We start from the raw sequence: 13,366 nt of genomic DNA on the forward strand, positions 1-13,366 counted from the left end.
AATAAAAACACTTATCCTGATGGTGATGATGATCATAATAACGACAAGATAAAATGTTCCTTCATGTTGAGCCAAAACATTCAACAAGTCAGTGTTCAAGCTTGAGATAAAATCCATATGTAAGGGATCTTCTTTCTTGAAAATGCTGGAGAAATATGTTCTTTAAATATCTTGTGGATGGACTTAAAAATTTTAAATGTAAAATTTAAAACATGATGACCAGGGGAAACTCCTTAAGAATAACCAAAGTTGAGGTGAAGTTTTTGTTATAAAGTTTTAAGGTGTTGAAGGGAGTCTGTAAGAAAAGGAAACTATTTTAGAAAAAAAATCCTTGTGAATATACGGTGGTGGAGTGTCGAAGACACAATCAGAATGCTTACCTCCCAGCCAGTTTCGCTATGTTTACTTCTTTCCTTACGTCGTCAGCTGACTAAGTATGTATGTGTGTCGCTGTGAGAGGAGCATGAGGCAAAAGAGGGGAAACGGAGGAGAAAGTAGGGGAAATGTCGTGGGGAGTGAAGCCAACGGGAGAGAGATGTACGGGATGTTTATTCGGATCCGTTTTGATGGCCTTCATACATAAATCTAGATTGGAAGCTTTTTCTAACAGTATATTTATATTATCGGTTATTTCATTTACATTCTGACTAGGGTATTTTTTTTTATCAATCTCAATATAAATGTTTTCTAAACTATTCATCAATTTACCCTTATTTAAAGTTTGCAGAATGGTTAAGTCTCTTTCTATTGTAGTAAAATTGTGATTATATTCGGTCATGTGTAAGCTCATGGCCGAATATATCTTGTATTTTTCGGCATGTTCCTGGTATCTCACTAGGAAATATCATTCTGTTTGCCCGACATAAGAAATGGTCAAGGGTTATGAATTTCATGTTGTTGGTCCGTATTGAACTGAGAATAACATATGAATAATAACACAGTAAAGGTTTCCACCTATTCAATACTAATAAATGTATTTACAATATTTTAAATTACATGGAACTAGTTTCGACCCACCTAGGGCTCATCATCAGCCATATTAAAGCGTAAACAACTCTTCTTGAATCCTAAAACATGTTATTTTAACGGTAAGAATCTTATGGATTTATAATTTATAAAGTGAAATGTGGTAATGAAATGAGAAATGTTAGTATGGTACAGGTGAGTAATAATTAATAATTGTATGAGGAATATACATACTAAAAAGTTTGGAACAAAGTACAAATGGGGTGCTTAGTGTTGTAAAAATTATACACTCATGGATATCAGTAGTCCTCGTACTAAAGAAACCTTTACTGTGTTATTATTCATATGTTATAAGAAATGGCACAGTCTGCACACTTGAGTTTATACTGTATATCCCCGAATTTAAAAATCTATTATTACGTATAATAATGGAAATACAGTATATATCAGATTACTAACATCTTCAAGAGACTTAGTTTCAATATAGCCTTTTGTACCTGTGATAATAACCAACGTCTAATATTTAATCACCATAGTGTTGTGACTAGAGTAGAGTAGAGTAAAAGAAACAAAATAAGGAATGAGAAAATTCAGGAAGAAATTGGAGTGGAAAAGATGAATGATAGAATAGAGGAGAGCCGACTAAGATGGTTTGGGCACATAAAGCGAATGAGAGATGAAAGAATGCCAAAAAGGTGATGGAAATGCAAATGCAAGGAAGGAGAGGCCGTAGACGACCGCGATTGAGATGGAAGGATACAATCCAACGCAGTATTATAGAAAGAAACCTGGACTGGGACACAGTGTTGGAGGAGGAGTGGTGGAAAGACTGAAGAAAGTGGAGAGGAACCATATTCGCCCCACACCGGCTACAGCTGGATAAAGGGAAATGATGATGATGATGATGATGATGATGAGTGTTGTAAGTAATAATAAATTTTCGGCTTACTGTTCCTTATCTCAGCCTCAAGCTTGTTTCTACTTCCCAACTTCATTTATCAACACTCCTTGAGGGGCCATCTTCACAAGGAAATAAGAGAGGCAAAAAAAAAAGGATAAAGGTGAATAAAGATAGTTAAAGACTAAGAACATTGAACAAAAAGAGAAATGCATTAATGCCTTTAGAATACTCTTTAATTCTAGAGATCCTTGCATACTAAATACAAGGGAACCAAAAGAAGAAATCCTCAACACTGTTTGAAAAGTCTTCGTCCAACACCAGATGACAGCATACTGAATAAAAAACGATCTTTTTAACCTCCGGAAAATAAGAACCAAGTTGAGAGAAGTGGTGTGACCTCCCACAGAGAGAGAACGGAGTATCCTTTTTCTTCAACATCCTAGAGCCAATCAGTGGGTTAGTCACCTTCAAGGATTATCTTGTAATGAATGGCGTGGTGCTTGAAAATGACAGGCAAAGTAGCGGCCTTATGAACTATTAGTATTAGTACTAGTCCAAGTAACACTTCATAGAGGAACAGCTAACTACTGAATGACATTGCAAGAACGACAACAAACATGGTTCCTATTTTGTTGCTGCCAAACGAATGGCATAGGTGAACAAAAAGAACCTTGGACGAACATACTTTCTACAAACTACCAACCTAATGATTCATCCAGTGAGGAAGAGATCCAATTGTTGCTTTGTACAGTTTGTAAATTGTTCGATAATTTTAAATGTATTCATGTAACAAATTTTGTTTTAATTGAAGTTGCACATTTTTATAATTTTTGTACATATCACTTAAAGTAAGGCCCCCTTTTTTATTTGTAAAAAATAGGAAGATTCTTAGTATAAGGTCATATTTGTATATATTGGTTCCAAATGTTTAACTCAGGCAAGAGCTGGGTCTTGACCTTAAGATTGACAATAGGCTGAAGATGCCCAAAAACAGGGCGAAACATGTACCTACGTAGTGTTTACAAATCATTTAGAATTTAATCACCACAAACAGTGAATTGTATTGAATAGGTGGCTACAATAAATTTTATTCTAATAGAATCTTACTTATGAACTATTCCAGGCAGGACCATGGACAGTAACCATTGTCGGCGCTGCCACAACGAGGTAGAAACTCTTGCTCACATCCTCGGTTACTGCTCGCATGCAGAAGCTCTACGAAATACTAGGCACCATAAAATACAATCTGCCAATGCTCAAGCGTTAAGGGACTCGGGCTTTACAGTCTTCAAGGAGATTCACGGTCTCTGCTACAGGCATCACCCGTCGAATTGACTTGATAGCCTTTATAATAGATCCGACGATGAGATTCGATACATTTGAAACACAACCCAATGAGGAAAAGAAAACAACATATGAACCAACCATCCCATTCTATCGTCAAGAATACCGGCTGGATGATATCGAAGTCAAAGGATTAATGGTTGGCGCTAGAGGAACCATCTCTTTTTCATCCAGTTCTGCTAATCATTTAACCTCAATCAGACACTAATAAAAGAAATGGCAGTGACTGCCTTGAAATATTCCATCCAAATCCTGAAGAACCATATCTCTCAAACTTTTTAATGCAACAAATTATTGTTTGTCAAATGTGCTAACCAACCCACAATTACTTGTCTTTTTGTATACTTTGTCATCAGGGGCAGTTGGGGAAAGTCAAAAATAAAAAATATCTTTTGAAGCAGTGAGTTTTTACTTAAAAACAAATTAAATAGTGTATATTCTATCAAGATTTTTGTTTTGTTTTAAAAAATGCCATTTTTAGCCTCCCCTCTTAAAGTTACGGCAGATATTGCTGCCACTGTATTTTACCAGTCTCATGATGAATCTGTTTAATGCAAACACTTTTGGGTGGTTTTACCTGGCTGCTAATGTAACATGTTGTCATTCTTTTTCAGGCCGAGATTGAAAGATTGAGGAAAGAGGGATCGAAGCAACTGGAAGAGGAGGTGGAGTATGTTCGTAGGCAAGTGGAACTGGAGAAAGAGAACAAGAAGGGAGCCAGCTTGGAGGACAATAGCTGTAGCCGGCTGACACTGCGCTGGAGTTGTGACAAGAGCGATGAAACTAACGGTGGCTATAGTTATGACACTTTGCACAAAATGTTTTGTAAGGTAAGTGTTCTTTCTTGCACTGTCAGCTTCTCTCAGTTCCTACACATGTAGGCTGCACAAGGACCCGCATCGACTGAGAAACTTCCAACTAGTGGCTGGCTCTCATTTGTTTTGTTCTCCACCTCTTGCAACACAGTACAACACAAAAACTCAGCACAATCAGATTCAGTTCACGAATTTTAGTTGCATTGCTCTTAAACGATCTACGATAAAATTCTTCGTAGATGGACCTACCAAAGTGTCCCTCCAAGTTTTAAAGATTTTTATCTACAATCAAGAACCTGCATGTATAGTGCGCTATCGCTATTAAGTTCTTTAAGGTTTTAATTACCAGAAGCAAAGTGGATCAACAAAGTTTTTAACATTAAACGTGTTTTTCATTCTCATTTAAGATTGCACAAGTCTTTCAAGATTCATCTTGTTAGAAACATTAGACTCATGTTTTTAACTCTATCATTCTGTCTCATTTTCTCGATCAATAGAGTTAAGGTTTTATAATGTGTATGTAATGATTTTAAGTATACAGTAGAACCTCGATAATTCGAAATCGGTTAATTCAAAATCCCGCCTAATTCGAAGAAGCTCTCTTTCCCGGAAACATGAGATACAGTTTTGCATGTTATTTCAATTGTTTAATTCGAAATACGGATAATTCGTAATTCGAAGTACAATGTCGGCCCCATTACCGAAATTCAGACTTTTAATTCGAAACTGCCTTTACATTTTAAAACAATAGTATGTTACAGAGTAATTTCAACTCAAATTTTATCCGCTGCGCGTCATAATAGAACGTGTGTTCCGGAACGTGGAGGGGTAGCTTTCCGCACTTACACTCACTTCGGTGGGTCTACAGTGCGCTTCATGATTGCTAAGTTGAATGAAGTGGGAATTCTCTTGTGTTCAACTTTTTAAGGAACGGCGTAATATCACGCAACATGCAGTGTGCGGGAAAACAGAATCCGCGAACACTGGTGATGCCAACAGTTGACGAAAAACCGTGGCAAATATAATAAATTCATAGGCACCGAACAATATTTACATTGCCGGTGAAACTGCATTGCTTTATTTTAATGCGAGCCTAAACAGTCTTATGGTTTTAAAGGAGAAATTGCCAGCCGGGAAATCGTACAGTGTGAGGGATGGGGGTCATAGTAGTGCGTTGCAATGCACGTGGAAGCGAGATACTTTATCCCCTCGTCACAGGAAACTTCGATAAGCCACAATGTTTTAAGAGCGTCAGGCACTTTCCATGCCATACAAAGCATCTATAATAAAAATGCAAACAGTAAAGAAATCCAAAAAATAATGCATTTGCACAGGGGAACCGGCATAATTTATCCTCGTCTTTGAATTGTGCGATTTTTTTTCTTTCGTTGCGTGAGGTTATGTTTGTCAGTGATTTATCCAAGTGCATATTTGAACATTGTAAATGCACCTTGTTGGATACATTTCGGAAATAGTTTTTTCCATGGCATTTGAAAGGTTTAAACTGTGAATCGAGGTGATTGCATGTATTAATGGGTCTTAGAATACTTCGTGACGCGGCAAGTGTTTACATTTCTGAAGTACGAGAGAAGTGCCATGGCGGGAAATCGTACAAGGGTCATAGGAAAGTTCTATTTTAAGGGCATCGGGTACGTTCTGTGTAAATACAAGACATCTAAAATGCATACAGTATAGTAATCCAATTAATAAACCACTTGCACATGGGAGCGAGCATAGATTTCTCCTAGTCTTTGAATCGTGCTTTTTGTTTTCTTCCTTTCGTTGCGCAAGGTTATGTTTACCAGTGAGATATCTGAGTGTATTATTTGAATACTGTAAATGCACCTTCTTGGATACATTTTGGAAATAGTTTTTTTCATGGCATTTGAAAGGTATAAACTGTGAATCAAGGTTAAATGCATGCAGTAACGGGCCTCAGCATATTTTGTAACGCGGCAAGGGTTGGTACTTCTGAATTGCGAATTGGCGGTTAATTCGAAATCACGTAATTCTAAGTCCAATTTTTTAGTCCCAACGACTTCGAATTAACGAGGTTTTACTGTAACATGTTCTTTGACCCTATTTACAAGATTGGCTGATGATGACACTTGCCCAGTGTCAAAACCAGTTCCAAAATAAAAGTGTTGTGTTTTACTAGAGCAACAAACTGTTTTGTATTGAAAAGGTGGACTCCTTAAATTAGTCTTTATCATTGTTACTGTCACTTTCCTGTATTGTATGGCATAAACAGTGCCAAAGAGGCCCAGGACCAGAACACCAAATTAACTGTGTCCATAAAGTTTAGAAAGCGATATGTTATGATCTGAATAGGGGATTGTGGTTGCTGTTGGTCACATTGTAAACTATCTTGACCGAGCTTGATAGCTGTAGTGCGGCTAGTATCCAGTGGCAAGCAATCATCCGCATTTTCCGTATAGATGTTATACACTCCTAAAAAGAATTAAAAAATCAACGGCATCCGTCCAACTCCATCTCCATAGTAAATTTAATTGAAAGATGTTGCTGATTTAGGTGGTTTAGAAATAGATGAAGTTTCTCAGGACCTTCTGTCCAGACCACAAATGCATCATCAACATACCTTCACCATATCATAGGTTCACCATGGAGATGGAGTCAGACAGATTCCTTCCTTTCTTGGATGTTCTAGTAAGAAAGAAATCGTCTATCATAAGCCTACCCACAGAGATCGCCATCTGCATGCAGAATCTCACCATCATCCAGCACAAAAACAAGGCATTCTCCCGACGCTCGCCAAGAGGGCGAGAAGAATTTGTGAGCCATCATATATCCAGGTGGAGATGGTCACGTTCAAGGGTAATGGTTGCAGTGATTTGCAGATTCATAGAGCCCTGCATCCCAGAGAAATGACCAAGCAAAGCTCACAGAAGCCTACTTGACTTACACTCACAACACCACAGATCGAATTGCCAAGGTCCTCCGCAAACACAATATAATAACCGTGTTTGGCACCGCCACTAAAATTGCTCACAGTCTGAGTAAAACCAAGGACAAATTGTCCCTACTTTTACATCCTGGGGTATAAGAAATTCGCTGTACTTGCGGTAAGGTATACATCAGATGATACAGATGTCGATTCCCATAGGGTATGTGTAATATTTGTTCCGAATGAGTAAATTTATAATACCAATATAAATGGTCCGTTATTGGACATTATAAATTTTCCAGCTAACTCATTCCAGGTTGCCAGCGTTTCGCCCCTGTGTGCTAGGCTGGGCTCATCAGTTGGTACCTAGCACACCTACCAAGACGCATGGCCAGTGCATACCGTGGAGGCCACTGCGTAGGCTAATTGTAGCCACCGGCAGTGCCAATGCACTATGAGACACTCTGTCTCACTACTAAAAATTGATGCCTGCTTGGCCATCAGATGATACAGATGTCGATTCCCATAGGGTATGTGTAATAGTGAGACAGAGTGTCTCATAGTGCATTGGCACTGCCGGTGGCTACAATTAGCCTACGCAGTGGCCTCCACGGTATGCACTGGCCATGCGTCTTGGTAGGTGTGCTAGGTACCAACTGATGAGCCCAGCCTAGCACACGGGGGCGAAACGCTGGCAACCTGGAATGAGTTAGCTGGAAAATTTATAATGTCCAATAACGGACCATTTATATTGGTATTATAAATTTACTCATTCGGAACAAATATTACACATACCCTATGGGAATCGACATCTGTATCATCTGATGGCCAAGCAGGCATCAATTTTTAGTAGTGAGACAGAGTGTCTCATAGTGCATTGGCACTGCCGGTGGCTACAATTAGCCTACGCAGTGGCCTCCACGGTATGCACTGGCCATGCGTCTTGGTAGGTGTGCTAGGTACCAACTGATGAGCCCAGCCTAGCACACGGGGGCGAAACGCTGGCAACCTGGAATGAGTTAGCTGGAAAATTTATAATGTCCAATAACGGACCATTTATATTGGTATTATAAATTTACTCATTCGGAACAAATATTACACATACCCTATGGGAATCGACATCTGTATCATCTGATGGCCAAGCAGGCATCAATTTTTAGTAGTGAGACAGAGTGTCTCATAGTGCATTGGCACTGCCGGTGGCTACAATTAGCCTACGCAGTGGCCTCCACGGTATGCACTGGCCATGCGTCTTGGTAGGTGTGCTAGGTACCAACTGATGAGCCCAGCCTAGCACACGGGGGCGAAACGCTGGCAACCTGGAATGAGTTAGCTGGAAAATTTATAATGTCCAATAACGGACCATTTATATTGGTATTATAAATTTACTCATTCGGAACAAATATTACACATACCCTATGGGAATCGACATCTGTATCATCTGATGGCCAAGCAGGCATCAATTTTTAGTAGTGAGACAGAGTGTCTCATAGTGCATTGGCACTGCCGGTGGCTACAATTAGCCTACGCAGTGGCCTCCACGGTATGCACTGGCCATGCGTCTTGGTAGGTGTGCTAGGTACCAACTGATGAGCCCAGCCTAGCACACGGGGGCGAAACGCTGGCAACCTGGAATGAGTTAGCTGGAAAATTTATAATGTCCAATAACGGACCATTTATATTGGTATTATAAGGTATACATCAGCCAAACTTGCCGGTCCATTGGTACCTGTATCAAGGAACATGAACATAATATTCGTCTCAACCGGCCAGACAAATTGGCAGTAGCTGAGCACGCTCTGTCGTCGGGTCATGATGTCATGTTCCAAGATGCTCGAGCTCTTACCCACACTAGACACTACAGGTCCAGGATTATACAGGAAGCTGTGGAAATACGTAGAAATCCTAACAATTTCAACAGGGATGCTGGCTATCAATTAAGTAATACCTGGTTGCCAGCCATTAAGGATTTATGTAGGTAGTTCCCTTCACTATTATTTCGTCTCGGTGTTTTCCAAATTCGTAGGTTCCTCATCGCCAGATGTTTCATTCCAGGCTTGTGTCAATGTCATACACCTGTCAATCTCATATGTTACATACACATTATGTGACCCTCTTAGAGTGATTGTGATGGTTCGATCAGCTTCCGCTTCGAGCGCTAGCACTGTGCCATGTCCGGGGAGCCATCTGGTGATGAATGAACGTACCATTTCCACTTCTATTATAACGTCTAAATTTCAGAAAGTTATTGTTTAAGTAGCCTTTCTTGTGGACAGTCGAGATTTTCTTCTGATGACGCAGAGCACAGTTCTCTGTGAAACGTTAAGAACTTCACCTTATTTTCTTGACACGGCATAAGCCCAAAAGCCTATACAGTATCATGTCTAAAATTTAAACTTAATTATACTAAAAAGTACTCCTGAAACATCTTTTTGATTTCTTTTGGAATAGTAAAACAAAAACACATGGTTTAAAGAAATACAAATGGATTTCGATGATTTGAAAATTACTAAAGATCAAATTGAAAATAGAGAAGAGAAACGGATTCTATATAACAAGTACACAAGACTATCACTAAAAATATCACAGCGTAAGCAGTATGTTATATCTGCAAAACAACGGGCCGCAAGGTCATCCAGAATGAAGAAGTTTTCGAAAAGGTAAAAGTTACAATAGAGTAAAATAATATATTATTATTGGTCCACCTTTTCAATACAAAATGAAAATTACATAGGGACTAGTTTCGACCTAGTAATAGGTCATCATCAGCCTGAAGTAAGTCAAAGATCGAAGAAAACATAAACAATGTAAATACAAGTACAGTCTCTTTAAAGGTACATACCAAGTGGGAAGTTGAGTAGAGATATATGAAAAATAATAACTCATCCAAATTGACGAAGCACTGAGCGGAATTTATGTAAAGTTCGGTGCGCCGTATATTATAAAAGACCACTGTGCACTAAATGATGCAATAAAGAAGAATAGTAGGTTGAATGCTGGCTTCTTCTTAGCTGTTGTATAATCGAAGAAATTTACGTCGTGTTTTATAAGGTATTGATAGACGTCAAAATACATGGATGTGGTCTTTTATAATATACGGCGCACCGAACTTTACATAAATTCCGCTCGGTGCTTCGTCAATTTGGATGAGTTATTATTTTTCATATATCTCTACTCAACTTCCCACTTGGTATGTACCTTTAAAGTGACTGTACTTGTATTTACATTGTTTATGTTTTCTTCGATCTTTGACTTACTTCAGGCTGATGATGACCTATTACTAGGTCGAAACTAGTCCCTATGTAATTTTCATTTTGTATTGAAAAGGTGGACCAATAATAATATATTATTTTACTCTATTGTAATCACAGTTCAATACGGATCTATCATTATGAAACTTATTTCTTTTAATAAGGTAAAAGTTGTCAAGTGTTAAAAGCTGAACTTATTCTTTGAAGACTTTGTTGTATAAGGTTTGATTTTCTTGCTCCAGTGTGGGCGTAAACAGCGTAAACAAACAAATAAATAAATAAATAAATAAATAAATAAATAAATAAATAAATAAATAAATAAATAAATAAAAAGTATGTGTTATAGAAAAAAGAGAGAGGGGGGGGGGGCGGCGTTTATTAATTTAAAGGGAATGTAGTACACTGAAACCTCATTAGTACGTTTCTGCAGGGGACGACCAAAAAGAATCGTGTTAAGTGGGAAAACGTACTATCGAATATCCCATTAAAAACTATCCAACAGGGAGATGGTATCACTTTACACATTAGAACATTTTACATTGTGTAAATAGTGTTTCAGGAGATAAAGGAGAGTGTGAAGAAGTCGAGAAAACAAATATCAATAATTCTCTACTGGAGCCTGTTAAAGTAACAAGAGACTATTAAAAGATGTGAAAAACACCGCAGAACAGATATGACATATAAGTAGCTACAGTACCTACATATTATAGCAGATCACTTTCTTCCTAAAACAGTTGTATAATTAATTGTTAGTTGAAGCCTTAGGTTTTCTGGTCACTTTGTTCGAGCATGAATTTCTTGCGAGGTTATACATGCCGTACGCGTTTGAGCGCCTTCGGCCGCCATCTTGAACACAAAACTTCAGCAGTACTCGGCATTGGTTCGGACAGACTCACCGGTGAATAATAAAAATGTGCCAACTGTCAGACTAGCAGTTTGTATTTTTGTATGAATGGTACACTGCTTTATCATTGCCTGCATCTTTACATAACTCTTTAATGGGATAGGCCTACAGTATATGGAAGCCTTATTACTTAATGGGACCCACAAATTACCTGTCGAAGATCTGCTATTGCTGCACTATAGACTTATTTTAACTTCAGTCGTACCACACTGATTTAAATAATCTTATCACAAGAACTGTTATTGGCATTACCTTCAATTTATTGTGTTGAGTGGTAAAAAGAAGTAAAGTGATTTTTGTCGCGTGAGAGCCTACTTATGGACTTGGTGTATAATCGTGAGAAGTTGAGTAGCGCGGAATATACAATATCTGTCATGTGATAGCCTAGCTATGGATAAGAAAAGGGTCGTGAAACCACTCACTAATGAAGAAAAATTTAAAATCCTGTAAGAAGTAGATAGGAGTCCACATCTTAAGCGTGGAGAGTTCTTCTACTTTGAACACTACTGTGGGCAACCAAGTCAAAATTGAAAATGCGTATAAGCAAAATAGAAACGGGAAAAGAAAACAAGTGCGTGAAGGAAAGTGTCCGAAGTTGGAAAGAATTATTTTGAATAAATAAATTTTGAACTTCTGATTGGAATGCAAAATAGGCTACAAGCGCACTGGGTTATTCAACAATCTCACTGACAACAAAGACCTTTCCATAGAACAAAAAACAAAAAATAAACCATTTTTCCCTTTGAGAAAATCAAATGATCATAAATATGTCTCTTGGTCATGACGGCTGCACGGTTGCTAGAGTTACAATAACTTCCGTGACGCATAATTTCGGATGACTCCCAGCCATAAGCCGTGTATGTCAACAGGACAGCTTTGAAAAAAAGGAAAAGCGTGAAAACTCAATTCAGCGCTCCTAGCCGCAGTGGAATCTATTACTGTGCTTTATCATAACACTGTCCTGTCTTGTTCTAGTGTAAAATATTTGCTGCCAATCAGTAATGCCAAACTCAACTTTACCTGAGCTAACAGCTTGCCCCTCAAAGGCACAATATACTCGCTGTTCGAGAATTCAAGGCCATTTCCTGTTATTGCGCAACTTTCCCCGACCGACCCGTGGCGAGGGCTCGTATCTCTGTTGGAAATCACATTCCGTACACAAGGGATGACAAAGATCATTTCCAGGTCTGGGGAATATATAATCGTACTAAGCGGTAAAGGAGAAAAATCGTGACGTGTTAAGTGAGGTATTTTTTATACAGATTTAATACGATGGGAATCCGGACTTCGAATTTAAGACGTGCTAAGCGGGAAAACGTGTTAATTAGGAACGTACTAATGAGGTTTCACAGTATATACATATGTTTTTGTTAATGTTTTGAATGTGTGTTTTTAACAATAAGATAACAGGAATGTGTCTTTGTTAATTATGCAATAAGTATAAAACATATGTAACTGGAGATGTCTACAGAGTAGACAAAACATGTTCTACAATTTTTAATTTGCCTTAAGCAAATAAACAGTATCGATCAGGTGGAACCATTGTGTTTTTTGCTTCTTTTGACAGTATCCAGTATTTGGGAGATAGTATGTTCGAACCCTACTGTTGGCAACCCTGAAGATGGTTTTCCGTGGTTTTCCATTTTCACACCAGACAGATGTTGGGACTGTACCCTACTTAAGGCCATGGCCGCTTCATTCCCACTCCTAGCCCTTTCCTGTCCCATCGTTGCTATAAGACCTATCTGTGTCGGTGCTACGTGAAGCAACTTGTCTTTAAAAAAAAAAAAGCCAATTTTGGTTTCAGACAAAATTACTGGGATAACTTGCCATCATTCATTTCCTATGCTGACCGAGCTCGATAGCTGCAGTCGCTTAAGTGCGGCCAGTATCCAGTATTCGGGAGATAGTAGGTTCGAACCCCACTATCGGCAGCCCTGAAAATGGTTTTCCGTGGTTTCCCATTTTCACACCAGGCAAATGCTGGGGCTGTACCTTAATTAAGGCCACGGCCGCTTCCTTCCCACTCCTAGCCCTTTCCTGTCCCATCGTCGCCGTAAGACCTATCGGTGTCGGTGCGACGTAAAACAACTAGCAAAAAAAAAAAAAAAAAAAAAATTGCTATGCTGTACTGCTAATTAGTTTCTGTTTGTTTTATGGGCTGTGTGTTTCAGTTTATTAGTGGAATAAAGATTAATTTATGTATTCCTGCTCGGGTGAAAGCTCATGTTTTACCCTTGCAAGGATTGAAAATTCTTTACAATCGTTTCAAACTCATCT

At 38.6% G+C, this 13,366-nt stretch overlaps 1 protein-coding gene across 1 annotated transcript in view; it reads left to right on the forward strand.

Moving 5' to 3' along the window:
• LOC136884656 (dnaJ homolog subfamily C member 17) overlaps positions 1–13,366 on the forward strand; it is a 101,820-nt gene that overhangs the window by 31,532 nt on the left and 56,922 nt on the right. Inside the window, exon 4 of the mRNA XM_067156893.2 lies at positions 3,826–4,041. Coding sequence (XP_067012994.2) covers positions 3,826–4,041 — 216 coding nt within the window. The remainder of the gene's footprint in view (positions 1–3,825; positions 4,042–13,366) is intronic.

Source organism: Anabrus simplex, chromosome 13 (genome assembly GCF_040414725.1).
Source record: "Anabrus simplex isolate iqAnaSimp1 chromosome 13, ASM4041472v1, whole genome shotgun sequence".
NCBI classification, from domain to species: domain Eukaryota; kingdom Metazoa; phylum Arthropoda; class Insecta; order Orthoptera; family Tettigoniidae; genus Anabrus; species Anabrus simplex.